The sequence below is a fragment of the Eubalaena glacialis genome, chromosome 18 (genome assembly GCF_028564815.1).
Source record: "Eubalaena glacialis isolate mEubGla1 chromosome 18, mEubGla1.1.hap2.+ XY, whole genome shotgun sequence".
NCBI lineage: Eukaryota > Metazoa > Chordata > Mammalia > Artiodactyla > Balaenidae > Eubalaena > Eubalaena glacialis.
This window is the reverse complement of record NC_083733.1, coordinates 61,049,779-61,077,570: the sequence shown is the minus strand read 5'-3', so window position 1 is coordinate 61,077,570 and position 27,792 is coordinate 61,049,779. Positions and strand designations below refer to the sequence as shown.

At 42.7% G+C, this 27,792-nt stretch overlaps 1 protein-coding gene across 1 annotated transcript in view; it reads right to left on the bottom strand.

The window, feature by feature from the left end:
• Positions 1-27,792, bottom strand: part of ARHGAP35 (Rho GTPase activating protein 35) — a 120,103-nt gene that overhangs the window by 36,642 nt on the left and 55,669 nt on the right. Inside the window, exon 3 of the mRNA XM_061174288.1 lies at positions 24,472-24,616. Within this exon, the coding sequence (XP_061030271.1) occupies positions 24,472-24,616 (145 nt within the window). The remainder of the gene's footprint in view (positions 1-24,471; positions 24,617-27,792) is intronic.

The window sequence follows — 27,792 nt, the reverse complement described above, 5'->3', positions numbered from 1 at the left end:
TCCACTTCAAACAATTCTATACAGTTTAATTTTTTTTAAGTAATATACATTTATTGTTAAACTTCTTTTCATACAATATAGCAATTACGTATAAACAGTAAAAGCCCGATTTTCCAACACTACCCCTATCAAAAATCTCCCTCCCCTCCCAGAGCCACCTGGGAGGCACTCCTGAAACCCTTGCCATTTTCAGACATTTTTCACATCAAGTCATAAGCATATACCTTGACATAAGCACAGGTTTACTTCACCTTATAATGGGATCACACTACACACATAATTTTGCAACTTGCTCTTCCCACCTTACAATAAATCATGGACATACAGTCCCATATTGGCTAGATAAACCTCATCTTTTTAACATCTACTAGAACTCCACTGTACAGGTGCACTATTCTATTAACAGACATCCTTGTACACACCTTTGTGTGGACATATACAAACACTTCCATAGGACGATAAATTCCCAGAAGGGCCAGTGGCTGGGACTGAGAACGTAAGCGGTTTAAATTTTTAACAGATACTGCCAAATTATCTTTTTTAATGGCTATGTCTATTTATATTCCCACCAACAGTACACAAGTGCACCAAATTCTAAGCATTCTGCCTTTGATTATTTTTAACAAGGAGTACCTATTTTACAACAAGAACAACAAATGCTTTAAAAAGGAGTAGAAATCTTTAGGTTTAGAACCTAGCGAAAAAAAGTCTTAAGTTTAACCTATTTTAAAAGCTGGTCTCCCAATTGCCAGATTTACTTAGCAGGCCAAAGAAAGCACCTGACTTACCGCTATGCACATCCCCACCCACGAAGAATGCTGGCCCTCGACATTTTGATCAGAAACTATCAAGCCACCATGACTTCTGGTTGCCAAGGTCCATGCTACAATCAAGCAAGAGAAGTATAGTTTGTGTTGCCATGAATCGTGTTTCTCCGCCATATCAAGACTTCCACTGTAAAATTATTTGGGCTTTGGTTCCTTGCTTCTAGGAAATGCCAAATGTTGTAAACAGGGCTAGCATTTCAAAGCACAGACAACCAGGGCTGTTATGCTAGTTTTAGGAAGGCAGGCTTTTTTTTTAAGTCAGCAAGGCCGTTGTAGACAAGATAGTCTAATAAGCTTCCCATTTAAAAGTTGGGGACACTCAGGTCTTAAGATATAAAGATTAAGAGCTTGAGTTCTGGAATTAGATAGATCAACATTTGAGCTGAATCTGCTATTTATGAGTTAAGCCACTTTTGGGCAAATGACTTAATTTTTCTCAATACCAGCTCACCATTAATATAGGAAAATAATAGTCTCTGCCTCATAAGACTCTATGGGGATTAAGTAAGATCATGAAGAAGAGAGAAAAGCTCAGAACCTTTTTCCTCTGCAAAATCACTCAGGAAGTTCTATGCAGAGTTGGGCACAGACATTCCAATCCACTGGTATGCTAAAAGAAAAACGTACAAATTCAAACACCAGAAATTCTAAATGGAACACTTGCCAACTCTGCTGAAACAACTGACAGGTAGCCATGGTTGTCCTTAATTAGTAGTTCTGTCAGTGTCCCACTCTCCTTTCCTGGGAACAAGGAAGAATAAACTCCTTTGCTCCCACTGTGGTTGGGCAAAGTCATGTGACCAGTTCTGACCAGTGGCTTGTGAGCCGAAGTGAGGTGAAGCTGAAACATTTAATTGCTGGAATGAGATCCTCCAGAAGTTTCTTTCCCTTCGCACCTAGCGTCGTTCAAGAGGGTGGCTGCTCCATCAGCTGGGTCCCTGAATGAGGACAGTGCAGAGCAAAGCTGCCAGAACAAATATCATAAATGAGTGGGAAAAAAAAATCTTTGCTCTTTTAAGCCACTGAAATTGTAAGCTGGCCTCATCTGACTGATATACTATGGCCAGCTGGAAAAGAAGAATTTAGCTAAAGAAATGACAGTAATAATTAAGGCTGGGGTGAAAAATAAAATCTATTCTCTAAAAAGAATCTTTCTTTATGTAGACTAAAGAATGAAAATCTACGAAATTCACCATACTACAAAACCTAAGGAAGCCACAAGGGTCTGTGTGGGTCTGTTACCTACAAACTCACAGAGCTTCCTGTTTTGGTGACGGGACCGGCCTGCATTTACTCCGGCCACACACACTGCTGGATCATAAAGGAGACATAGCTTTCTCAAGTTTCTCAGCAGAGTGATATATACACACAAGAAGATGGGTAACCGAGCACAGAGATCTAACTGAAACGCTCATAAAATCAGAGGGAGACAGAAATAGGCTAATGGAGAGAACACAGGAAAGGGTCTAAACACATCCCTCTCACTAACCCCTCAAGCTGCTCCCTCAACAAGATCAGATTACCTTTAAATGACACAAAAGCAGCAATTTCCCAACCAATGGTAGTGAGGAAGTTCTCATGAGTAGGCAAAAAATAAGGACTGTTTAAAAAATGAGTTTTTCAGAAAGCTAAATTTATTAAAGTCAGAAGACTGTACTTCGTTTTAAAATGGCAGAACAAAGACTTTACCCCTTCTCCACTAGAGAACCACACAAAAGCAACCAGGAGAATGAGAAACAGAAACATCACGTCTTTGACAAAACTAGAGACATCTGTGACCCCAAACCCCAATATGTGAGTAAGAACCACCAAATGCTGTAAAGGTCAAACAAGGGTGTGGGAAAGCGATGAGAGAGAACGCCTGTTGTTACAGATGTCAGACAAAGCATGCAAGTCCACTTCTAAAACGTAAATGCTTCATTCCAAGGGGGCAATACCAGCAATCCATTGTTTCTAACAGTGGGAACTGGCTCAGGGACTGGTGACTGAGGTTTCCTCAGACCCAGTCCGGCATGAAGAATCATATACACAAGCCAAACCTACAGGAAGCAGTCTGTCAAGGAGGTAGGGTGACAGAGAGAGAATGCCTGGGGCATTACAACTGCCATTTCCAGATGTCTGAGGGCAAGAAAGGCTAGTAGAATACTCAAGAAAAACCCCTGCTAGGCTAGCCCCTTCCCAAAAGAATTTTCTACAGACTGCTAGACTGGAAGGAATCACCTCATTCAAAGATGAATGACAATTTTATAAAAGGATCGAGCACATATTGAACTGTACATTTAAAAAATGATTGATGGTAAACTTTATGTTATGTATATTTTATCACAATTTTTTTAAAAAAGGAACCAGCACAAAACCAGCAAAAACACAAAACAAACAAACAAAAAACCCTCAAAAAAACCCACAAGAAAAACCAATTGCAAAGAACATTTATCCAAAAATGCTTCCATTAGGGACTTCCCTGGTGGCGCAGTGGTTAAAGAATCTGCCTGCCAATGCAGGGGACACGGGTTCGAGCCCTGGTCTGGGAAGATCCCATATGCCACGGAGCAACTAAGCCCATGCACCACAACTACTGAGCCTACACTCTAGAGCCCACGAGCCACAACTACTGAGCCTGCAAGCCACAGCTACTGAAGCCTGCGCGCCTAGAGCCCATGCTCCGCAACAAGAGAAGCCACCACAATGAGAAGCCTGTGCCCCGCAATGAAGAGTAGCCCCTGCTTGCTGCAACTACAGAAAGCCCGCGTGCAGTAAGACCTAACACAGCCAAAAAATTAAAAACCAAAAAAAACCCCCAAAACGCTGCCATTAGTAAATAAAAATATATTCCCATGAAATAAAAAACAAATGAACCACACAATCTCTTCTATGAAACAATGTGTAAAGCAGAGATACACTAAGAAAAGACAAGAGACAACAAAAGTAGATAAAACACTTAAGGGCAGAGCTAGGGAAGTAGAAGAGAAAAATAAATCTTTTTCCATTACAGAAACCAAAAACACATGGAAAAGAAATGACATTGCTGAAAACCCTGTAAGGGACATGTAGAGTCGAAGTTAGGATGACTTCAATATACAGATTAAAAGGGCTCACTATGTTCCAGGAAAAACTGACTTAATTCAATTAACAAGGTATGTCCTGGTAAACTTATTAAACTTTAAAAAGAGAGAGGGAGGGAGGGAAAGAAATCTTCAAGGCATTTAGGCAAAACACAGGCTGGCCTCAGATTTCTCCCATGCACAGCCCACACTAGAAGATAGCAGAACTGTGTCCATAAAGTCTTCGAGGAAAGAAAGGTTAACCCAATTTTATATACAGCAATACTGCCATTTGAATATAAAGACAATTAACATTTTTGAACATTCAAGAGGAAAAAAAAATCTCTATAGAATGACCGCATTTACAAACGCTGATGCAAAAACTATTAGCAAATAGCATTCAACAGCACATTTAAAAATAATATTCTATAACCAAGGGACCTGTTTTTACTCACAACACTTCTGACACCAAATGTGTGTGGGTTTTTTCTCATACCAACCAATTCTCCAACTCTCTGCACACCAGCTAGATGTCCAACAATTCAATTCAATTCTGACACTAACTACACCTGAAGTCAGTGCAGACCTCCAGGTTAAGGGTTCAGTCCCAACAAGACTGGTCCCCACTTCGGGCACGAGTCACAAGTCCCAGGCCTCCTGTACTTCTGACCGACAGGCTATAAATCAGGAGTTCCCACGACCCCCTCCTCAGGTCTGATAATTTGCCAAAACAGCTCACAAACGCAAGAACACATTTTACTTAATATTACTAGCTTATTATGAAGGATACAACTCAGGAACAGGCAAATGGAAGAGATGCATAGGGCAACGTGTAGGGAAAGAGGCGTGGAGCTTCTATGCCCTCTCTGAGCACCCTCCCAGCACCTCAACCAGGAAGCTCTTTGAACTCCATCATTTAGGGGTTTTTATGGAGGCTTCATTACATAGGTATGACTGGTTAAACTAACTGGCCATTGGTGACTGAACTCACTCTCCAGACACTTGCCTCTCCCCAGAGGTTCGGGGGTGGGGCTAAAAATTCCAACCCTCTAGTTGTGCCTGGGTCTTTCTGGTGACCAGCCCCATCCTGAATCTATCTAGGGGCCCTAAGTCACCAGTCATCTCATTAGCCTACAAAAGACACTCACCTGTCCAGAGATTCCAAGGGTTTTAGGAGCTGTGTGCCAGAACCTGAGGACGGAGACCAAATAATCTATTTCCCAGTGTATCACACCAAGTATGATTTATTCTAGGACTCCTGGAGTGGGTCAACAGCAGAAAATTATTAATTTAATGTATTTCCAAATAGATCAAAAGAGAAAAATTATAATGACTGCATCTTTACAAAAGCTCAAAGGATATTTGATATAATTTAACTCCACTCTCGATAAACCAAAAAACTCTTAGTAAACAAGGATGGATGGATAAGTAAGTCCTTAAAAATGAAAAAAAAAATTTTTCCTGTCTCATCCCAGAGCCAACAAGGAACAAGGTAAGAATATGCACTATTACTAGCATTATATAATATTGTCCTGGAGGTACTACTGGCCAATATAATTAGTCCAAAGGCGGGAAAAAATCAGAGGAATAAACATGAGGAAAAGAAGTTAAATGATAAATATTTACAGGTGTCATGATTTACCTAAAAAAACCCAAGAAGCTCTATATCTTGACTGTGGAGATGATTACAAAACTATACACATTTGTCAAAACTCATTGGGTGGGACTTCCCTAGTGGTCCAGTGGTTAAGAATCTGCCTTCTAATGCAGGGGACACGGGTTTGATCCCCGGTCAGGGAACTAAGATCCCCGACTAAGCCCGCCTGCTGCAAGTAGAGAGCCCACGTGCCGCAACTACAGAGCCTGTGCGCCACAACTAGAGAGAAGCCCGCCCACCACAGCGAAAGATCCCGCATGCCACAACAAAGATCCTTCATGCCGCTACTAAGACCCAATGCGGCCATAAATCAATCAATCAATCAATCAATATTTTAAAAAAAACAAAACTCACTGGGTGTAAACTTAAAATTGGTGAGTTTTATTATATATATATTACATTTCAATAAACCCAAGTGAATCATTTGAAAAACTATTACAAGCAATAAATATTCAAGTAAGGAGTCTGGATATAAAGTTAATATGCAGAAATCAAAAGTCTTCATCTATATAAACACACACCTATTAGTCCCTTTCATCGTACAACCAAAAAAAAAAAAAAAGCCACAAAGCATGAAGAAAAGTTTAAAACACTACTGAGAGACAAAAAAGAAAATGTAACATCATAAAGATATCAACAGTTAATGTATGATTTAAGGGTTACAAAAGGCTTATTTTAAAAGTTAAACAGATTCTGAAGTTCATACGGAAAATTAAACAAGAAAAGCCAAGATAATTCCAAAGTGGCTACCTATAAAACTCAGTCATTAAAACAGTGTAGTTCAGGCACATGGATGGATGGGTAGCTAGTTAGCTAGATCAAAGAGATGAGAGGGTTCAGAAAGACACTCCAATACATACTGGAATTCAGTAGTGTATACTGCAATATATACAAGTGGCTTTCAAATCAGTAGAAGATGCAATAAATAATGCTGTCACATCTGAAATAATGTTGCATCTTCCACAAAATAAATTTCAGATAAAAATAAAACCATAAAACACTAGAAAAAAGCTATGGTAGACTTTCAAAAATAATCTTGGAGTGCGGTAACCCTTTCTAAGTGAGTATATCAAAAGCCCAGAAGCCAAAAGAAACAATAAAAAATTCAACTGTAAAAACAAACAAATGAACAAATGAATTCTATAAAAAACAAAGATTATAAATAAATCAAACAATTAGATATCTGCAACTTATATACAGACAAAGGGAGTTTGCTAGTTTAGGGGAACTGGGATAGAAGGCTAAGAGGGAGACTTACTTTTTCACTGCATACTGTCCCGCATTTTACACCAAACACATAATAAAAAAAAATTAATAGAAGGCTAGCTTATATTTTGAAATCATCTTTCCTACTACTTCGAGGTTGATGAAGTAGTCTCACTTTTATGAAATAACAGTCATAAAAGATATTTTTTAAAAATTTAATATCCTTGCTTGGCAGAACAAAAAGCTGGCAACCCTGTCACCCTCAAAATGCTGAGGGTAACAGCACTAGTCCACCAAATCAAAAAGTCTGGGAGCCGCTGTAGTTCCGGTCATGATTAAATTGACAACCTCTTAACAGGCAAGATACGCAAGATGTAAGACCAAAGTTGTGATCACCCCGCTCCCTACCTGGGAAGGCACAGCTACCAATCACCTCTAATCTTTTTTTTTTTTTTTAACTCATTCATTCATTCATCCATTTATTTATTTATATATTTATGGCTGCACTGGGTCTTCGTTGCTCCACCTGGGCTTTCTCTAGTTGTGGCGAGCAGGGGCTACTCTTCGTTGTGGTGCGCAGGCTGCTCACTGCGGTGGCTTCTCTTGAAAGAAGAGCACGGGCTCTAGGCGCGCAGGCTTCAGTCGTTGCAGCACACGGGCTCAGTAGTTGTGGCTCACGGACTTAGCTGCTCCGTGGCATGTAGGATCTTCCCGGACCAGGGCTCGAACCCGTGTCCCCTGCATTGGCAGGTGGATTCTTAACCACTGTACCACCAGGGAAGTCCCCACCTCTAATCTTTATGGCATTATTAGATGGCCTACCTCACAAGGCTGCTGTAAAGATTAGATGAGATACAGCACCTAGCACACACCTATTCAAGAGTAACTGAAGGCCTTACTTCTACCTTTCAAATTATAAGACCAACACACCTCAGGACAAGAATAGCTGCAAAGTTTCATAATCTAAAAATACTTCTATGTGTCTCTTCTTTGATCTTCAATATCACACGCCATGTAGCATAGGTAAGGCAGATATTACATCCATCCTGCACTGAAGAAATTACGGATAAGAGCAATGAGGTGACTCCAGCTCCCCTGTTGGGTTCTCCTAGTCTTGAACACAGGCGTATCCCTCCCCCATTCTCATTTCCTAACTCCTAACGGCAGGGGGCCATGTTCTAGTCACTGTCTTCTGGATTACTGAACATGCTCTATCGACATCCTCATGGCCTGAATGAGCGAGCAACAGATCCAGAACTCAGAGTCACATGTTCTGAAGCCTGCCGTCTATCACCTGCCACCATACCAAAATGGTTACTAGGCCCAGCGTCACAAATCTGAAGTAACTGAGAAAGCCTATTTGGAGGAATAAAACATCTAAGCTAGTTTAAATCAGACTTTTGGGGAAAAAAAAGATGAAGGATGGTACCATCTGAATAGCAGTGTTAGAAGGTCTGTTTTAAGAACTGCTAAAAGTCACTGGTGATTAGTATGTTGAGAGCTATAAATAAGTACTTCTCAAATGCTCAGAAATAGCTGGTTAAATCTAAGAGAATATTTGGATATATCAAAATATTGTTTTTATCAGCACCCCCATTTAACAGATGAGGAAACTAATGCTTAGATAGGGTAAGTAACCTGCCCCAGATCACAGAGCTAATGAGGCGGCAGGACTAAGCCTGGCATCCAAGCAGACTGACTCCAGGGGGTTGTTCTTCTCTCTTTTTTTTTTTTGGGCTGCGTTGGGTCTTCGTTGCTGCGCGCAGGCTTTCTCTAGTTGCGGCGAGCGGGGGCTACTCTTCGTTGTGGTGAGCGGGCTTCTCATTGTGGTGGCTTCTCTTGTTGCAGAGCACGGGATCTAGGCGCGTGGGCTTCAGTAGTTGTGGCACGCGGGCTCAGTAGTTGTGGCGCACGGGCTTAGTTGCTCCGCGGCATGTGGGATCTCCCTGGACCAGGGCTCCAACCTGTGTCCCCCTGCATTGGCAGGTGGATTCTTAACCACTGTGCCACCAAGGAAGCCCTTGCTTATATTATTTAAATGCTGTGCAAGTCCTTCCCTTCAAAGATCACTCTGAGGATAGAGCTTCCTTACTCCAAACACAGGAAATATGAAATAGTGATGTTCAGATTAGAAAGATATTGTCGGCCTTACATAATTGCTGCCAAGAAGGCTGTTGAAAGGCTAGCTGTGTGTGGGCAAGGGACAACTCCTCACCGTGAGGATGAAATGAAATAATGCTTATAAAGAGCTTAGGGCCAGGCCTCCTTAATGTTAATTATCCTCATCACTATTGTTGTTAAAACAGCCATTACCACATTCCTTCCCTCTGATGATGTGCATCTCGGCCCATTATAATGTTTTCCACACTAGGCTAACTTACTGTTAATACCTACACTTACTGTACTGCCCCACAATCCTTCCCTCAGTAGCTGTTATCACACGGATGGGGGCAGTTTAGAACCAAGGGGCTTCTTAGAATCAATAATTGTTATATTTAATTCAATTCAGATTGGGTATTTTCACCTTGTTTTTCTTCATTTGGTCTTAGTGATATTAAAACAACAACAACAACAACAACTACTACATAACCTACATTTTTCAAGGCTCAGAAGAATTTTGAATTTACCCAGATTTGGGGTCCTTCACTCCCTTCACGGGTTATAAAGGCATACATGCTCTTCACAGAGAGCCCAGGCCAGGAAGTGGAATACCTCATTACGGATTAAGTTTCCACAAAAACACTCTCTTGCTGCCACAACCCAAATGCTGGCTCCTGACAACCACAAAAGAAGAAAGAGTTTTCTGTTGTGGCTTTTGAAACACAAAAAATAGATCACAAAACAGAAACACGGATTGTAGTTGCAGTTATCAGGAGCTACATGCTAGAAAGGTCTTGTTTCAACCAAATTGCAGCTTCCCCGAAAAGATAAATTGTGTGAGTTTGTTTTTAAACTGTTGGGAGGCCACCAAATTTAAATAGACAAAGGATTCCAGCCAAGGGTGAAAGAACGCAAACTGGGGTGAAATCACAAGGCCTTGCCCCATCTCTGTTTGAAAAAGGGGGATTCAATTGTCTGATACCCAAGTCATCTTACATTTCAAACAAATAAACCACCTGAGAGAGCCAGGTACAACACAAAAGAGTGAGCTTATCTTTTTAGACCAGGATTCTCAAGTGATATTCTTCCACGTCTTCTTCCACCAGCTTCAGTCCTTCTGACTTTCTGTTGCCTCAATTCCCATTCCTACTGACCCAATTGTTCTGTCCTGGTCATGTGAACACAGAGATCCCTGACTGAGGTCTCTGGAGAGCTAGGCCCCATGGGGATGCATAAATGAAGGAAGGATCAGCCCATACCTTAAGGATCTCAGGGGTTTTGATGCCTGCATCAATCACCTTGCCATCTGTATTCTTCTGCTTGGGCTACCATGACAAAATACCACAGACTGGGTAGTCCAAGATCGAGGTGCTGGCCAATTTGGTTTCTGGTGAGAGCTCTCTCATGTCTCCTCTTATAAGGACACTAATCCTTTTAGACAGGGCCCACCCTTATGACTTCATTTAACCCTAATACAAGGGAAAACCTGCTGTGACAAAGGCATGTTTAGAGAGGGAAGGTTTAGAAAGAGTGGGGATTTGTCAGGTGGGAGGGGAAACAACATAAGAGTCAGTAAGAACAGTGATGAGCAAAGACATGGAGGCATGAAACTGAAAAGTGTGAGGAAAGATGAGTAACCCATCTGCTTACCATTTCTTGCATTCTTCCAGTTTTTGCTCTAATCCAGGCTGCCCTCCTATGCTGAGTTATACACCTCTACCCTTTCAGGTTTAAACTAAGGGTCTAGGTGAACCCGTGCCAGCATAATGCAGGACTGGGTACATATGCAGAGAAAGGAAGGGCAGAATGGAGGAAGATCTGCAGAAAGGCAGCTAGATCAAGTGCATTTCACTCCTCAAGGGTCAGAACTGTTCTCCACACAGTGGTCAGAGTTATTTTATTAAACAAAGGCCAATTACTGTCCCTTCACTCAAAACCTTCCAATGGCTTCTGACCTCACTCAGAGTGAAAACCAAGGTCCTTACCAGGAATGTTCCAGTCTCAGGAATTTTACACTTGCTGTTCTGTCTGGAAGATTCTTCCCTGGGGAATCGCATGGCTCCCTCCCTCATTTACTTCAGGCTCGCATCAAAAGGCACTCTCCCCCAGCCCTCCATATCTAAAATTTTAACACTCACTCCAGACGTTTCACATACCACTCTCCTGCTTCATTTTTTTCCTCTCAAGCACTAATCACTAAGATTCTTTATATTTTGTTTGTCATTGTCTCCCCCACAAGACTGCGATGCACGGTGCATGAGGGCAAGGATTTTTATCTCTTTTTTCCAATACTGTATCATCAGCATCTTGAACAGCACATGGCACACAGTATAGAAGGTGCTCAATTATCTATGGACCGAATGAATGAGAGAAGGACAGGATCCTCACAGTTCGACGCACTCCAGTCCTCCGGCACTCTGGAATCAGGCAGAGAAATAAATGCACAGAGTTATCTAAAGAGTGAGGTTATATGGAGGTGAAGATGGCTCTGTAGAAAAAAAGAGTCCCAAGTATTTATCACAGGCTGAGTAGGCATGGAGAAGATCTAAAACATGTAACAAACATCCCTGACTGTAAGGGGTGAACATCTAAACAGAGAATCAAAAGCAACTCATGAAATAATCAGAGGACAAGCAAGAAGTTAATACTGAAGATTTCATCACAAAATGACAAGGTCTCCCCTTTCCTGAGTGTTTAGTATGTGCCAGGCCAAGTATCTTATACACGATCTCCTTCAACCCTCACAGGCCTAACCAGGTGGGTATTATCGTTAGCCGCATCTTGCAGAGGAAGCACGGCGCTCAGAGGTGTGAAGCGGTGTAACTAAGGAGAGGAGCAGCAGAGCTGGGGTTCTCAACGGGGTGTGACCCGTTCCGAAGTCTACGCTTGACCCGCCTGGCCATCAAGCTCTCTGAAACTCAGAAAGGGGAGGGAGTCAATGGGCTACTCTTCCTGGAGGGAGAAGCCTGGGCTAGACTTTGAAGGTGAGGGGCCTCTGCAGAGGGGGAGGGGAACCAAGGCCAGCGGACAGCAGGGCTTGGCAAATGAGGCTCCAGCAAGCTGAGAGGCCCAACTAGAGTGGAAGATGCACTTCAGTGTCAGTGCTAAAAGCAGCAGCAACAAATGCTAATTGATCATTTACAACCTGCCAGGTACTGTTATAAGGTTTTTAACATACTGAATCACCTCAATGATTCAAAGTACTATCATTATCCTCATCTTACAGTCAAGGAAACTGAGTCACAGAGAGGTTAAACATTTGTTCATAAGCAGCAGAACAGAGATTTGAATCCAGGCAGTTTGGCTCCAGGTTCACCCTGTACAGATTAGTCAGTAGCAAGAAAAAAGGGGGAAAAAGCCCACCAGAACATATGCAACACGTATGTGCATATGTGCACAGTCCCCACAGGCACATGGCAAAAGCTCTCACTTGGCTTCTCCGTGGACCGTCCCCCAGTTACTAATAACAGTTGCACTCTGTCCTCTCCCCATCTCCACCCCCTGCCTTAATCTGCCCTGATGTGCTTGTTGCCAGGCTGTCTCCCAAAAGGCCTCTGATCTAATGGCAAGCGCTTCTCCCCAAAGATGCTACCCTCAATTAGTGGTGAAATGTAAATCTGCCACGCAGAAAGCACTCTGCTCATTTCCCCGGGCAAACGAGCTCCATCAGGAAGAAGGTCACAGCTCTAAGTATTCTGTCAGAGAACATTTTTACAGAGGGCTTCCATTTGCGCAGAGGAGCCGTGGGTCACCTCTGACCTGCGAACAAAGCAGACAAGCTGATCTCCAGCCACGGCTGCAGGGCTCCACACTCACACTCAGACACACTGGGGGAAGAGCTTCACTTCCAGACTCTGCCTCACCCTTCCTCCCCTCACAAACTGCCCACAGGGTTGAACCTTTCATTTTAGAGTCTCACTGGTAGGTGTCAATAAGAACACCTATTTATCTGTGCTACAAATGGCCAAAACCGAATCAGGGAGCAATGCCCCATGACAGCCCATAAAGTAAAAACCATAGGGTTATCAAGATCTGTGCTAACCACAGTCTCAACTCGGAACCACGAGGAGAGCCCCAGCAAAGAAAAGGGCTACACCACAAGGTATTGGAAGAATTCAAGATTCTTCCAGCCAGGCACACTTTGCAAACCGGAATGATCTAGCTGCTAAAATAATGTATGACACAGCTCTGTGTACCCACATACACCCTTGCCAGAACGACCCCTTACCCCTTAAAAGATAGGAAACACAAAGCCATAAATAGGTAGCAGAGATCCTCTTACTGCTTTAGCTCGCAGCCTCATAGACTTATTGCCCCTTCAGGAACTGATATGTGCTTCAAGACATCTTTTAAACCAACATGTTCAACATGTTAAAATTAATTATTAAAAACTGCCTCACTCCTGGGTATATACCTGAAGTAGATGAGTGCACATACATGCACCAATATTCACGTGCAAGAATGTTCACAGCAGCACTATTCATAACAGCCCCCAAAGTGGAAAGTGCCCAAATATCCAGGAAGAGTAGAATGAATAAATAAATTGTGGACTAGTCACATGATGGAACAGTATACAGCAATGAGAATGAATGAATCACACAACCACGAGGGAGTTTACAGATCCACCTACAGATGAATGTCACAGACATAATGCTGCGTGAAAGAAGCTAGACCACAACTATGCATTTGGTATGAGTCCATTATTAAAGTACAAAAGCAGGCAAAACTATTCTGTAACTGTCAGAAGCCAGGGGCAGAAGCCAGGGTAGTAAGTTTTGCAGGCAGCTGGTCATCTTCTCTTTCTTGGTCTGGGTACTGGTTATACAGGTGTATTCAGTTAGTGGCTATTCATTGAGCTGTACTTATGATGAGTGCACTTTTCTTAATGGATACTATACTTCAATGAGAAGTTTTTAAAAACTGCTTACAGGGAATTCCCTGGCTGTCCAGTGGTTAGGACTCCATGCTTTCACTGCTGAGGGCGCGGGTTCAATCCCTGGTCGGGGAACTAAGATCCTGCAGGCTGTATGACCAAAAATAAATAAATTAAAAAAAAAAAAAAAACGCTTGATTCTGTTCCCTCCTCACCCGGTTAAAAACAAAAAACAAACAAAAAAAACCCTGCCTACAGACATTGTCTAATGTCATCCATTACTGTTCTGGGTAAGTGTCCTATTTGGATTTCCACAACCGCAGTAAATCAGTAACATGAGCCACCAAAATAATGGCCAACATGGACTGAGTGATTACTACGTATTAGGCATTATGCTAAGAACATTACAAACAGGAGTTCATTTAATTCTAAAAAATTCCCTTTGAAAGAGCTATTATTTTTATTCCCAATTTGAAGGAACAGGAAAATGAGGCTTAGACAGTTTAAGGCCAGCTACTGCGTGGGAAAGTCAGGACACTAGAGGTGACTCAAAAGCTCGTGGACTTAACACCTGGCTACTTGAATGGGAAAGGGGTTCGGGTTATAAACACAGAAGTTGCACTAGGCCCCCAAACTTTTTTCTTTTTCATGACACTGACCTTTTTACTGAGTCCAGGCCAGCTGTCTTGTAAGATGTATCCCATTCTGGATTTGTCTGATTATCTACTCATGATAAGATTCAGATTAAATACTTTTGGCAACAAGGCACATAATGTTAGGCTGAACAGCTAACGGGGGTGCCAGTCCTGATCACCTTTTGTTAAGGTGGTAACCCCCATATCTCTCCATTATAAAGGCACATTTCTCCTTTGTAATTAGTAATTAATGTGCTGGGTGGTATTCTGAGACCATGCAAATATCAAGTTCCCTCAACACCTTTCCTCAGTGATTTTTAAAAAAATCAACCATTGAGGCATAATTTATATACAATAAACTGTATCCATTAGAAGCATACAGTTTGGTAATTTTGAAGTATGAGTACATGAGTAAAATCATCACCACAATCAAGATATGGAATATTTCCATCACCCCCAAAAGTTTTCCCATGCCCCTCTGCAAGCAATTTTTCTTGCCACTCCCAGCTCCTAGGCAACCATAACCACTGACCTGCCTCCTGTCACTATAGATTAGTTTGCATTTTCCAGAGCCATGTATAAATGGAATCATAATTTGTAGTCTTCTGTGTCTGGCTTCTATCACTCTCAGCATATAATGATTCTGAGACCTGACAATGTTGCTGTGTGTAGCAGTAATTCATTCCTTTTGGCCCCTGAGTAGTATTCCAGGGGATGGATGGACCAGTTTGTTTATTCACCTGAACAGCAGCGGTGAGGGTTCTAACTGCTCCATATCATCACTTGGTCCTGTCAGTCGTTTTATTCTCCAGTGATTTTTAAAATCCAATAATGTTCCTTGCCTGAATTAATTATTCATTCGTGTGATTATATCTATTTCCCTCACCCCTGGTCATCATGAGGGCAACTTTAGTTCAACACAATGCCTAGCATTAATTAATATATTAATAAATTAATCCAATAAATATCTGCTGAATGAATGGAATCTGCCATCCATCCATCCCCCCCCCCCCCACCAAAAGATGGTAAGCTAAATATTTTTAAACCTACTAACGACTTATCAGGACATTTCTCTCTTTCTACAACCACTTGGTGCTGTATCTGGATTCTCCCACTCCATCAGGGATGAGAGGTCAAGCTTGACCTGATTCTGCTGCCCATCAAGGAGTGCCCCTGGAAGGCAGACAGAAGAAGTCCCTCTCAGGACTTCCCTGGCAGTCCAGTGGTTAAGACTTCGCCTTCCAATGCAGGAGGTGTGGGTTTGATCCCTGGTTGGGGAGCTAAGATCCCACATGCCTCGCGGCCAAAAAACCAAAACATAAAACAGAAGCAACACTGTAACAAATTCAATAAAAACTTTAAAAATGGTCCACATCAAAAAAAAAAATCTTAAAAAAAAAAAGAAGAAAGAAAGAAAAGAAAAAGTCCCTCTTGCAATACAAAGCCTGCTAAGTGCAGGCACTTAAACCCCAGTGCAGGGTAGTGTGGTTCGATTCCAGGCCCTCCAGCAAAGCGCTTTTGAAAATAAATGTGAATCTCAGGGGCAATGTTGTGCCCAGGTAGGCACTGCCTTGAAAGGCAGGGTCCTGCTTCTGTTACCAGACTGTGGGGTAGGATTCCTCCCAGAGAGCAGGGGAAGAGAAGATAAATGCTGCCACCTTCTCTCCAGCCAAGCCAACCCTGCACTTTATTGACACCGAGGTCCTCCCTACAGTGATAAAAGACCGTGATGTACCCTGACTGCCTCCCAAGGGCCACCTTCCCACATCTGGCTTCTTACAGCAACAAAACAATCTCTTGTGAAATGAGATCACACATGCCAAGTGCCCAGTACAATGCTTGGATCATAGCAAGCACTCAATAAATGTGTCAGGAATAGAAAATGGGGGAAGTTAACGTGATGGCAGACCATCTTTGGCATTATTATTTTAAACAGCTGCAGGTCTCCTTGACTACAGGGAGTTTTTCACTCTACAGGGACCAACAGAAAGTAAGATGCACTAACAAAACCATGGCCTACCAATTATTTATATGGTATGGTCTGAATACATTGTAATTTGAGATGCAAAAGAGGGGCCTTCTGTCCAAATGGACCTACTTCTCCCTGGGAACAATTCCTATTCTCAGCCCTCTGTGGCACTTGCTAGAGGTGCTGGGGATTGGTCACCTCTCAGTAAGCAAAGCAATTAAGAAAAGGATGGCTGGATGTGAAATGATTTTTGCCACTGTCACCCTGCCCCCTCTCACTGTCAAAAGAAAAAGGTTAAAAATCACAGAAAGAGGGAGCAAGGAGGTTTGGTCTCACACATTATTCGAAGAAATCATTCCTAGAGAATGCTATTCTTAGTTAAATAAATGGCTGACAAGTGAGGCTGCGGGCCTGGGGAATACATGCAGCAGAGCCCAGATGCGCAGGGCACTAGGCATTCAGCCTCCAGGATACTAGACCTTCTGGGATGGGGAGGAGTGACACTTGGAAGAAGCTCCTTCAGGGAGTTTCTATGCTGTAGGGCGTGGATACTTCCCCCCAACTTCGGGAAGGAAGCGTTGACTCAAAATTGGCCCAGAGACTCGGGGTATAACACCTTAGTTTTGTGACCGTAGTGAGGTGTACAGATAGCGTACTTATCCTGAGAAATTATTCTCAGGAGGATTGTGAGTAGGCTCTAAAAGTAAGCCTCACCCCAACTCCAGTGAGATAAACTGTCCAGAATTGAATATTCCTACTTCCTGCTACACATCAGAGATCTCAGATTAGCTTGGCCAATGCTCTCCTTCACTGAGGAGTCACACTGCTATCGAAGGGGAGCAGTGACTCTATTGCCCTGACCAATTTTCCACATGGATGAAAACTGGAAGAAAAAGCTTTCTAACCAGAAATACAAAGTCAAATCTGACCCCCAGTTAGTCCTCCCACCCCGCTGCCATGGTGACCCCAGAGCAGCTGCAGTAGTTACATGCCCTTTTCCAGCCTTCCCATGTAACCAGAGCTGAGAAAGTGAAAATCTAATATCCTATTAGCACAGAAAGCACAGAGTCTGTCCCCGGGCCTGGGCTGGGCTAAAAGCATCTGCAAATCAATCTGAAAGCTGTTCTACCTACTGGCCATTTCTTGAACACATTCCAATTTTAGAAAACATGGAAAAAGGATAAATGAACTGGTCAGAAAGCTCAGGAAAAAAAAAAAGGTGCAGGGACTTCCCTGGTGGCACAGTGGTTAAGAATCCACCTGCCAATGCAGGGGACATGGGGTTCGAGCCCTGGTCCGGGAAGATCCCACATGCAGCACAGCAACCAAGCCTGTGCGCCACAACTACTGAGCCTGCACTCTAGAGCCCACGAGCCACAACTACTGGGCCCACGGCGCCTAGAGCCTGTGCTCCACAACAAGAAAAGCCACCGCAATAAGAAGCCCGCGCACCACAATGAAGAGTAGTCCCCGCTCTCTGCAACTAGAGAAAGCTTGCGCGCAGCAACGAAGATGCAACACAGCCAAAAATAAATAAATTTTTTTTTTTTTTTTTTTTTTTTTGCGAGGGCTTTCTCTAGTTGTGGCAAGTGGGGGCCACTCTTCATCACGGTGCGCGGGCCTCTCACTATCGCGGCCTCTCGTTGCGGAGCACAGGCTCCAGACGCGCAGGCTCAGTAGTTGTGGCTCACGGGCCCAGTTGCTCCGCGGCATGTGGGATCCTCCCAGACCAGGGCTCGAACCCGTGTCCCCTGCATTGGCAGGCAGACCCTCAACCACTGCGCCACCAGGGAAGCCCCAAAAATAAATAATTTTTTAAAAAATTTTAAAAAAACAAGCAAAAAACAGGTGCAAACTAGAACCAATCTCCACCCACAATGTTATGAGCCAACCTAAGAACATGGGGGAGGAGCTCCAACAGAGTCCTGGTAATAGCAGGAGCAGCACATTTTGAGGCAAGAAGGCAGCAATCCTTTCTTTGTGATTCGTGTTTAGGAGGAGTCAGCAATTTACTCACAAAACATGGGACAGGAACCTGCCACCCCTGGAAGGCAGAACAGGCTGCAAACAAAGCTTCTCCTCCCATACTCCCAGAGAACCCCTTTGAGCCCAACCCTTGCCACCCTCTTCTCAGGTCAAACGTTAAAATGCAGTTGGCTTGGAGATGAAATTTTAAAAGATGATGCACAAGATACACAGTGTTAAATTAAAACAAACAAAAAACAAGCTGTGGAACAGTAGTACATGATCTCATGCTTTTAAACATTTTGGGGGACAGTATTCGCAGAAAACATAATCCAACTATTAACGCAGATTACTTCTGGAGACTTGGGATTATAAGGGACTTTCACTTTGTTACATACCTATATAACATCTACCTATGTTTATAATGATTAAATTTTTTACAGTGAGCAAGTATATTACTCTTATAATAAGATTTTTTTTTTTTTACATTTTTGGCTGCGCTGCGCGGCACACGGGATCTTAATTCCCTGACCAGGGACTGAACCGGTGCCCCCTGCATTGGAAGCACAGAGTCTTAACCACTGGACTGCCAGGGAAGTCCCAGAAAAAATATTTTTAAGGTGATGGGATGGTTTAAGTCGTCCCAATTCATAACGGTCACACCATTTCCTCTCTACTGCAAGGTTTTGGTTCGGTTTCTACTGTGACACTGGCTGTGAAGCGGCAGGTGGGTAGCAACACAGGCCCTGAGGCATGAAAGGCCTAACCATGGCTGGCAGGACTATGAACTCCCAAGCACTGCCCTTGAAAGTGATGATGCAATATTTTATTTGCCAGGATGAGCACAGTGCCAAGGTGCATGAGAGGGACACAAAAACAGGGACACAATGACTTCTGACTTTGAACTGCGTGGGGCAGTCCTGACAAACAAGTTTTATTTGGAATATCATCTCTAATTGGTTAGAAGTGACTGCCTGGACTACCACATGGAAACTGGGTCATGTGGCAATTCTACCACGAGTCAGAGAGGGAGAGATGGGATGGGGCGGTCAGGTGGCAGCACAGGCTTTCCCTAAGAAAAGCACAAGTTCAGTAGAAAGCAGCCAGAGCTGGGGAAAACACCTGACTGACTAATTCATTCAGCCAGTCACCAGAATCTCAGAGAGTCCCGATGCCCAATTCACAGATGTGCTGTGTCCAGGGAGGGAGGCAGCAGTCCTGCTGCCCTGGGCACCGTGTCTGCAGCCCCAGCCCTCGGCTCAGACAGGAGCCACATGAGGAGGTGGCTACGGGTGGTGTCAGAAGGGGGCTGAGGACACTGGAGAGGAACAGACAGCACACCACACAAGGGTACAGTCTATACGACAACTGTCTAGACTCTTCAAAAAAGGTCATCACTAAAATAAAAAGGCAGAGAGAACTGTTCTCGACTGAAAGGGACTAAGGAGGCAATAGCTAAATGCACTGTGAATATTGATTGGATCCTAGAACAAAAGACTCAGCTGTAAGAGACAGTTTTAAGTCAACTGCGTACATCTAAACATAGATCTATATGAAATGCTCTTGAATTAATGCTAATATTCTTAAAAGTGATGATGTTATTGTAGTTACAGAGGAGAAAGTCCTTAAGCTTAGGGATATATGCTGAGATTTTTAGAAGTAAAGTGACATGGTGTCCGCAGCTCACTTTCAAATGGTTTAACAACAATACAAATTGTGGGGAGAAAGAGCAAATGTGGCAAAATGTTAACCACTGGTGAATACTGGGTGATTCCTGTAGTACTCTTTCAATGGATTTGACCACTTTCAAATTTAAAAGTTAGGGAGAAAAGAAAAAGGTCATAACTCGGTAAAGTCTGACCGGCAATAGGAAGGAAGACCGAATGTACCACGGGGGAAGCTAACCGCGACGACCAGCACGCACTGAGCACTTCCGCGTGCCAGGCGCCACACTCGGCACCCGATGTGCAAGTCCCCCTGAACCCTGGCAGCCCAAGCAGGCAGGTCCTGTCATCACCCTCAGTTTACAGATGAGCAAATGGCAGAACAAAGATTCTAAATGCGGTCTAATTGCAGACCTGAAGCTCTATATCACTCTTCCCAAATGCCTCTCCTAGTGAATCTGTTTTATTTTAAGTACATCAGGAGAAAATGCTACAGGGGCCTAAGAACGGGGAATGGTTAAATAATCTGTGATACAGCCATTTAATGGAACATTGTATGGCAATTAAAAGTCCTATTTTCACAGAGTATTTAATGACAGGGGAACATGGTCACAAAATAATGTCTGGTTTAAAAAGTAATGGTTCTCAAAAAATGGTCCTCCAACCTAACTCTCAGTTACTGAGTTCTTTTTCCTGCAGGAAAACGGGAGTAGGTAAGCTGGTAAACCCAGGGCTCTTTAGCCTCATCTGAGTGATGCTAAAATTTTTTTGAGAACTATAATACCACATATTCTGAATTATGTAAAACTAAAAACCTATACACATGCAGAGAAATAAGACTATAAGGAAATACATCAAAATATCAACAGTGGTTTTCATTAAGTGGAAGATAATGAATCTTTAAATTCTTTTTCAGTTTTTGCCTTTTGTTGAATTTCTACAATGAACATGCTTTAATTTTATGAAGAGGAAAACAAGTTCTTTTAGGAAACTGAGTACACAAAAGACAACTGCCCCCAACATACACATTAAACTCACAGATACCATATCTAATTATTTTCCTGAAATTCTATAAAAGTACAAACTAATGCCAATGAGGGGAAGCATATGACCAGAATTTAAAAGGAAAAGGAAAGAAAGAAGAAGAAAACAATGGAATTAAGGTATTCCAGGTTGAAAACCAATCATTCCATTAACAACTAATGTGTATTGTGTGCCAGGTTCTCCGAGACAAGGGGAACAGAGAATCCTGTTCTCAGGATTGAAATGTGCCGGGAAGAACTACCAGGAAGGTTACATTCAAAGTGCTGCTGGGGGTGGAAGAGTCCTGAAGAATGAGGACACGTTCCAGAGGCAAGGAGGAACGTGGGACACATTTCAAACCACACGAAGGGTATATGCAAAGCAGAGAAATACAAAGAAATTCTGCTCTGGCCATATCCTTCTAATACATGGTGTGTATTCTTGTAAAACAATTTTAAAATTAATGCCTGTGGTAGTATAAAACAGAAAGAATGGGGAGGGAGGGTCGGAGGGAGGGAGAGAAGGCAGGCAGACAACCACAGCATAACAGTACTGCAGTAGTGCGTGTAGGAGGGAGGAGTCGAGAGTGCGCCGGCATCTGGTAGGCAGTGAGGAAGCAAGAAGAGGTTTATAGTAGAGGAAACGCCACGTAATCAGGATGGACTGAGAAGGAGGGTGACAGTGGGGCAGTGGAAATGAAGTGGAGGAGACAGAGCCAAGAGATGACAAAGGACAGCGACACACTTGGGAACTGATTAGATGAGTCAGAGAGGACCCTGAAGTTCCAAGCTTTTGGGTGTCAGGGTGAGCAGTGGTGCAATCTAACAGAGCTTTAAGAGAAGCAGCAGCTCAGCAGTGGCTGGTGGTGAACTGGGGGCAGGGTTGAAGAGGTCTTCGCACCTGAAAGGATTCACAGGTAGAAGAACACCTGTAGAAGCACAGGTAGAAGAGAGGCAGTGGACATAATAAAAAGCTAATCACAGTCTAAGAGTCAGAGAAGCAAGGTGGGTATGGTAGATCAAGCCCACAGATGTGCTCAGCGAGAGGGCATGCGGGTAAAGTTCAGGCATTTGGTGCTACCACGGGTGAGCCAGTCAAGGAGCCCACTGAAAAGGGAAGCTCACCCTGACAGGAGAATCCTAACTAATAAATGAAGAAGGAATTAGGGTGATCATTGTCTCAGGGAAGAATCATCAGTGGATGCTAAAACTAGTGGGTGAAAATATTAGGAGAAAACAGATACTTACACAGTCTGAAAGCATTTCCCTACAAAATACTTATTCATACAATGGGGGAAGAGTAGCTTTACAGTGGAGAAGCTTGGCAGACACCACTACCTTAATCAAGGGATCAAAGAGAAAATCTCCAGTGATGGGACAAACTGACAACACATGCCAATTGGTATGATGCACCGAGAAGGACACAGCCTCGCTTCCCTGCTGTTACTGCCACAAGCGCAAACATGAACCTAATCATGAAGAAACAAACAAAAAAAATCCAAGTTGAGGAACCTCCTACAACATAACTGATCTGTATTTTTTAAAATTATCAAGACCATGAAAAACAGATAAACTGAACTGTTCTAATTAAAGGAGACAAAAGAGACTTGATAATTAAATGTACCATTTAATGTGGTCTGAGATTAGCTCCTGGACCAAAAAAAATTTTGTCTTTTGCTATTAAAGGATGTTAATGTGACCAATGATGAAATGAAAATGTCTACAGATTAGATAGGTTAGTATTGGGTCAATGTTAATGTCTTAATTTTGATAACTGCATGGTGCTTACATAAAGGGAATGTTTTTAGTAAATACCCACTGAAGTATTTAGAAGTAAAGGTGCATCATATCTGCAACTTCCAAACAGTTCAGAAAAAAAGATACACACACACACACACACACACACACGATACAGGGAATGTGGTAAAATGTTAACATTTAAGGAACCTGGGAATTATAACTTTCAATTTCTTACAACTTAAAATTTTGGTAACTTTCCTATAAATCTGAAATCACTTCAAAATAAAGTTAGGGACCCCCCAAATGATATAAACTATCTCTCTGAAGTGCTAGGTCAACAAGGAGAGGCTTGAATCACTCAAACTTGCTTCCTGAAGATTTCCTCCTTGCCCAATGCAGAGGTGCCAGGAAGAAACTGATATAAAACCAATGTCAAGAAGATGGACACTGACAAAAGGCTTTGGGTACAGATGGTCTAAACAAACTACAGATCTGCTATGATTATGCCAAGTGCTTACTGTCATTCACTCCTGGTGTGCTACTGAGAAAACCCTGGAAATAACTACAGAGTCTTTAGAGAGCTTCAATTTGAAACCCATTTCCCCTGATTTGGCACATCCTGAGTAAATATGAGCACCACCACTCAGCTTAACGTGCCGCTGCTGAAATTATTAGCAGAGCTTGGTAGGCTGTCCACACCACACAGTACTTAATATCATTGCAGGTAATACCGGAATTAGAAAGAACACATAGGGAGGTTATAATCCCTACCTTGGTTTCAAATTAGTAGCAGCCTATATCCTTGAGCTCACCTCTTAATGCTCAAGGGTCCACATAACCATGTGCCCACTATACCACCTCCTCAAAGCTCATCAGCTTTGAAAGTATCCAGGAGAAAATCAAGGGAAACAATGACATGAAACTGGAAGCTCCGGGGGTTACAAAAGAAATGCCAAGGATGGGAATTCCCTGGCAGTCCAGTGGTTAGGACTCTGAGCTTCCACTGCCGGGGCCTGGGTTCAATCCCTGGTCAGGGAACTAAGATCTCACAAGCCATGCGGCATGGCCAAAAAGGAAAAAAAAAAAAAAAAAGAAAAGAAAAAGAAATGCCAAGGAGACACATTATGGGAGCTCTAAATGAACAAAATAAATGTTTTTAACACAGGTAAAATTTTAACATTTCAAGAGCAATACAGAAAATTTTAAGACAGTCGGCCTTTGTGATAACACCAAGTTGCCAATGGAACTGAAATGCAGCTGCTTGACTAGATGATATCTAAGCATCTTAGCTGGTTTTTTACTGCAGGAAAAAAATTCTATCAATATATGAATTTCAGGCGCCTGATCGATGGCCATCTAAACATTCCTTTTATTAAACCAAAATGTGTTACCATTTGGGTCCAGGACAGCGCTGAAGTCACTGATAAATAAAACCCTTTCCCTGCTGAGAGACCTGTAGGGGACAAACAGGCTGCATGCTACGACAGGGAGCTGCGGGAGCACAGAAAAGGTATTCTAACCGGCCACAACTGCAGCCCTGACAACAGGACTGCTCCCACACACTGAAAGGCCTAACATATCTTGCATGACAGCCTCAAAACTACATGAAGATGGAGGATCCACAAGTCTGACAGCTGTCGGGATTACTCGGCTCCTTCCCAGAAGGCATCTCACGGAAACAAGAAATAATTCCAGAACCTCCAGATGGCTTAGCCTCTAGAAAGCGTCCTGTAAACAGTGAAAGCTGTAATCGGCTCTGAGGTAACACTTACCTGTGGCTTCAATGTACTCAATACATCTCTCGATAAATACAGGAATCGGTTTCTCTGGAGTCACCACGGTTGTTAAGGGCACCCCAAAATAGTTACTCTCCCAGGTCGCCTTTGTGATGGATGGCCGGGGTTTGGGCTTTGGTTTCTGTCCAGGAAAGAGAAAAGAAAGCACAAAAACAAAGTGATTCTCAACATACAACTCAAACATCAGTAAGGCTTCCAGAGGTGAACTCTCAGTGGTGTGGAAACTGTTACAAAGATTCCAAGCAGGATAAAGAGACCCACTTACTCATCTCATTCCTCCAAGTATCACACAAGATGCCGGCAAGTTGCCACATAGTCACACCTTGGGTGTGAAACTGCATTATCAGAACAAAGGTGTTTATAAGAAGCAGGCCATGTTTATTTAATAGCAATGAGATGACTGTCCAACATCCTTTATCAGGGGTACAATGGAGTAAACAGGAAAATTTCCAAACATTCCATACAGATAATAGATATTATACACTCAAGGATGGCTAACATCTTCTTAAAAGATTAAAAAAGTGGAATTGAAAACTAATAATTTCCTCCTTCGAGAAAAGAGAGCGTGCATTCTGCTGAAAGCCCAAGAGAAGAATTCCCTTTGATACATCAGCCTGGGGTTAATTCCCAATGGCTTCTGCATTAGGAAAGGGTAAAACCAACTAATCAGACATGACAAATAAGACAATTCTTTGTCTTTTCCTTCCTAGCAGTCACCTTCCTCACGTGGTAGGAGTAGCAGCAGCAACAACTACTTGCGGGCTGCCACGTACCAAGCCGGCCCCAGACGTTATTTCTATTAAACCTTATGGCGTTCCATTTTACCAAGGAAAGATGTCTCACATGACACAACTAACAAGTGACAGTGCCGGGATTCAAACCCAGGAGGGTCTGTCTCCAAAGCCCACGCTCATAAACATTATTGAGATATTTTGCTCCAAAATTATTCAATCCTTTTATTTTGAAGATCACATGAGGAGGAAAAAATGCTCTAAACCAATGGTAAATTTCCTAAAGCTACAGAAATACACCTAAAATGTTGGGCTTTTGTTAAAATATCTACTAAAGAGGAGGATAACCAAACAGAATCAAGGTAAATGGACCCAAGTGTGTCTCCAGCAATTCAGTTTCATTTGCAAGTTAATGAGACTAATTTAGAAGGGCAGGTTTATTTAAAAATATGCCCCACTTAGAACTTAAAAGTATTTAGGGATCTCTGCATAAAATCCACTAAAGAGGACAGCTAACTAGCTTCTGGGTCAGGGTCAACCATTCCCTTTCCTTATCCTGCTCATCCTCATTCCTTTTGGTACCCCCTTTATATGAGAACAAATCACTTCCTGTTTAGTCTGAAATTCACTGAGGACTTCCTGTGCAAACAAGTGGCAAAAAAAAAAAACAAAAAAAACCAGCTGAGAATAAACTGTACATGAAAGAAGGAACGAGGCCATGTCTGGACTGCTGGTTGACACTATCTGAAATGACAACCCAAAGGCAAAGATGATCCAGTCCTCACAAAGCCCGCTGACTGATCTGGTGCGGAGGACTGTAATGCAATGTGAATGGATCCGAGGGTCCCAGAGAAGAACGTGCACGCCACAAAGCCTGTCACTGCGATATGCCTGCTCCTGGTAAAACCAGTGACACAGCCTCTCAGGCTGCAGGGAGTGGCTGCTGCTCGCTCCCCTGTGCAGACTGCCTGAGGCAAACAGGCTCTGATTTCACACTTTTTACCAAAGAAGTACAGAAAAGCAAATTAATGATTTATCTTGACATGAAATAATTTAACCAATCTAGACTCTGCCTAGCATCTTCTACTTACAAGAAGTACAACATAAAGAATTGAAGCTTTCAAATCTAACAGACCTGGGTTTGAATCCTGACTGAGAAGTTCTGTGACTTTGGTCAAGTAATTTAGCACCTTGGGGACAGCACCCTCCTCACGAGGTGGTCCTGAGGGTGAAATGATACGATATACTGGAAGTGGCTCAGTGCCTAGAGCGCAGTAGTTGCCCAACAATGTGAGAAGGGCTGAGTGTTTTCCATTGTTACACACCGTAGCAACCGGTAACAATGCATCAAGTGAGGCTCTCCCTTAAAAATGCCATGCCATTTAAACTGTTGGCTGAAGAATCTGAACACACAAGGAAGACCATCCAGATTTAAGTGACATTCTTCTGGCCAACCCCAACCAGGCAGCATTTGCCAGGCAAAACTAACATAACAATAGCATTGTTCTTCAATAAAACCTTGAAGCTTCCAAATAAACTGCTGTTATGGAATAAAAAAAAATGGAACTTTAAGAGAGCTACCAGGAAGCTACTTTCAATCACTATAATGCCTTCTGACCATAGTTCTAGTAAACAGACAATAAATTTTAATCTCATGCTTCCTCCACCCTCTCAATACTAGAGCAAGATGATGAGGTGTGTTCTAACAGTCTAAGTGAGCTAGAAAATTCAGGCTCCATCAACTGAATACTTATTAAGCACCGGATCCTTGCTTAAGTTCTTTATATGTATTATTTCATTCCAGATTCACAACAGATCTGTAGATATGGGTGTTAAAACTCCATTTTACAGATGAAGACGCTGAATCCCAGAAAAATTCAGTTACTTGCCCAAGTCAGTTCTGACTACAAAACCTGCGTTCTTAACCACTATGGTTCATTACCTTCCTCTGAAAGTTCCTGGGATATGCAGAATAAATAAATGGACGATTAAATAAATGACTAAGGGGGTACACTGACAATCTGAAGAACTTCTAAAGGTAATAAAGACCACATAAAATACCAGGGATCTTTAAGCTGGGCAAGGGAAGAATGGGGCATGATGACAGCTATTTCAAATAGCTACAGGACTATCTCATGAATAGAGAGCAGATGATTTTGTATAGTCATGTTGGGATAGATAAGAGGAAGACAAAGAGGCAATTTTGGCCAGAGAAATTTAAAAAACAAAAAAACCCCAGCTGTTTACAAAGGAAAGGACTGCTCTGTAAGTATTCGAAGCAGAGGCTGCAACCTACCCGCCATACTCATTGTCAAGGAGATTCTGCTGTCAGATGGAAGGCTAAATTAGAGAGTTGCTTTTTTTTTTTTTTTAAGGTAACTTAAAAAAAAAAAATTATTTATTTATTTTTGGCTGCGTTGGGTCTTCGTCGCTGCACACGGGCTTTCTCTAGTTGCGGCAAGCAGGGGCTGCTCTTCGTTGGGGTACGCGGGCTTCTCACTGTGGTGGCTTCTCCTGCTGCGGAGCACGGGCTCTAGGCGCGCGGAGGGGCTTCAGTAGTTGTGGA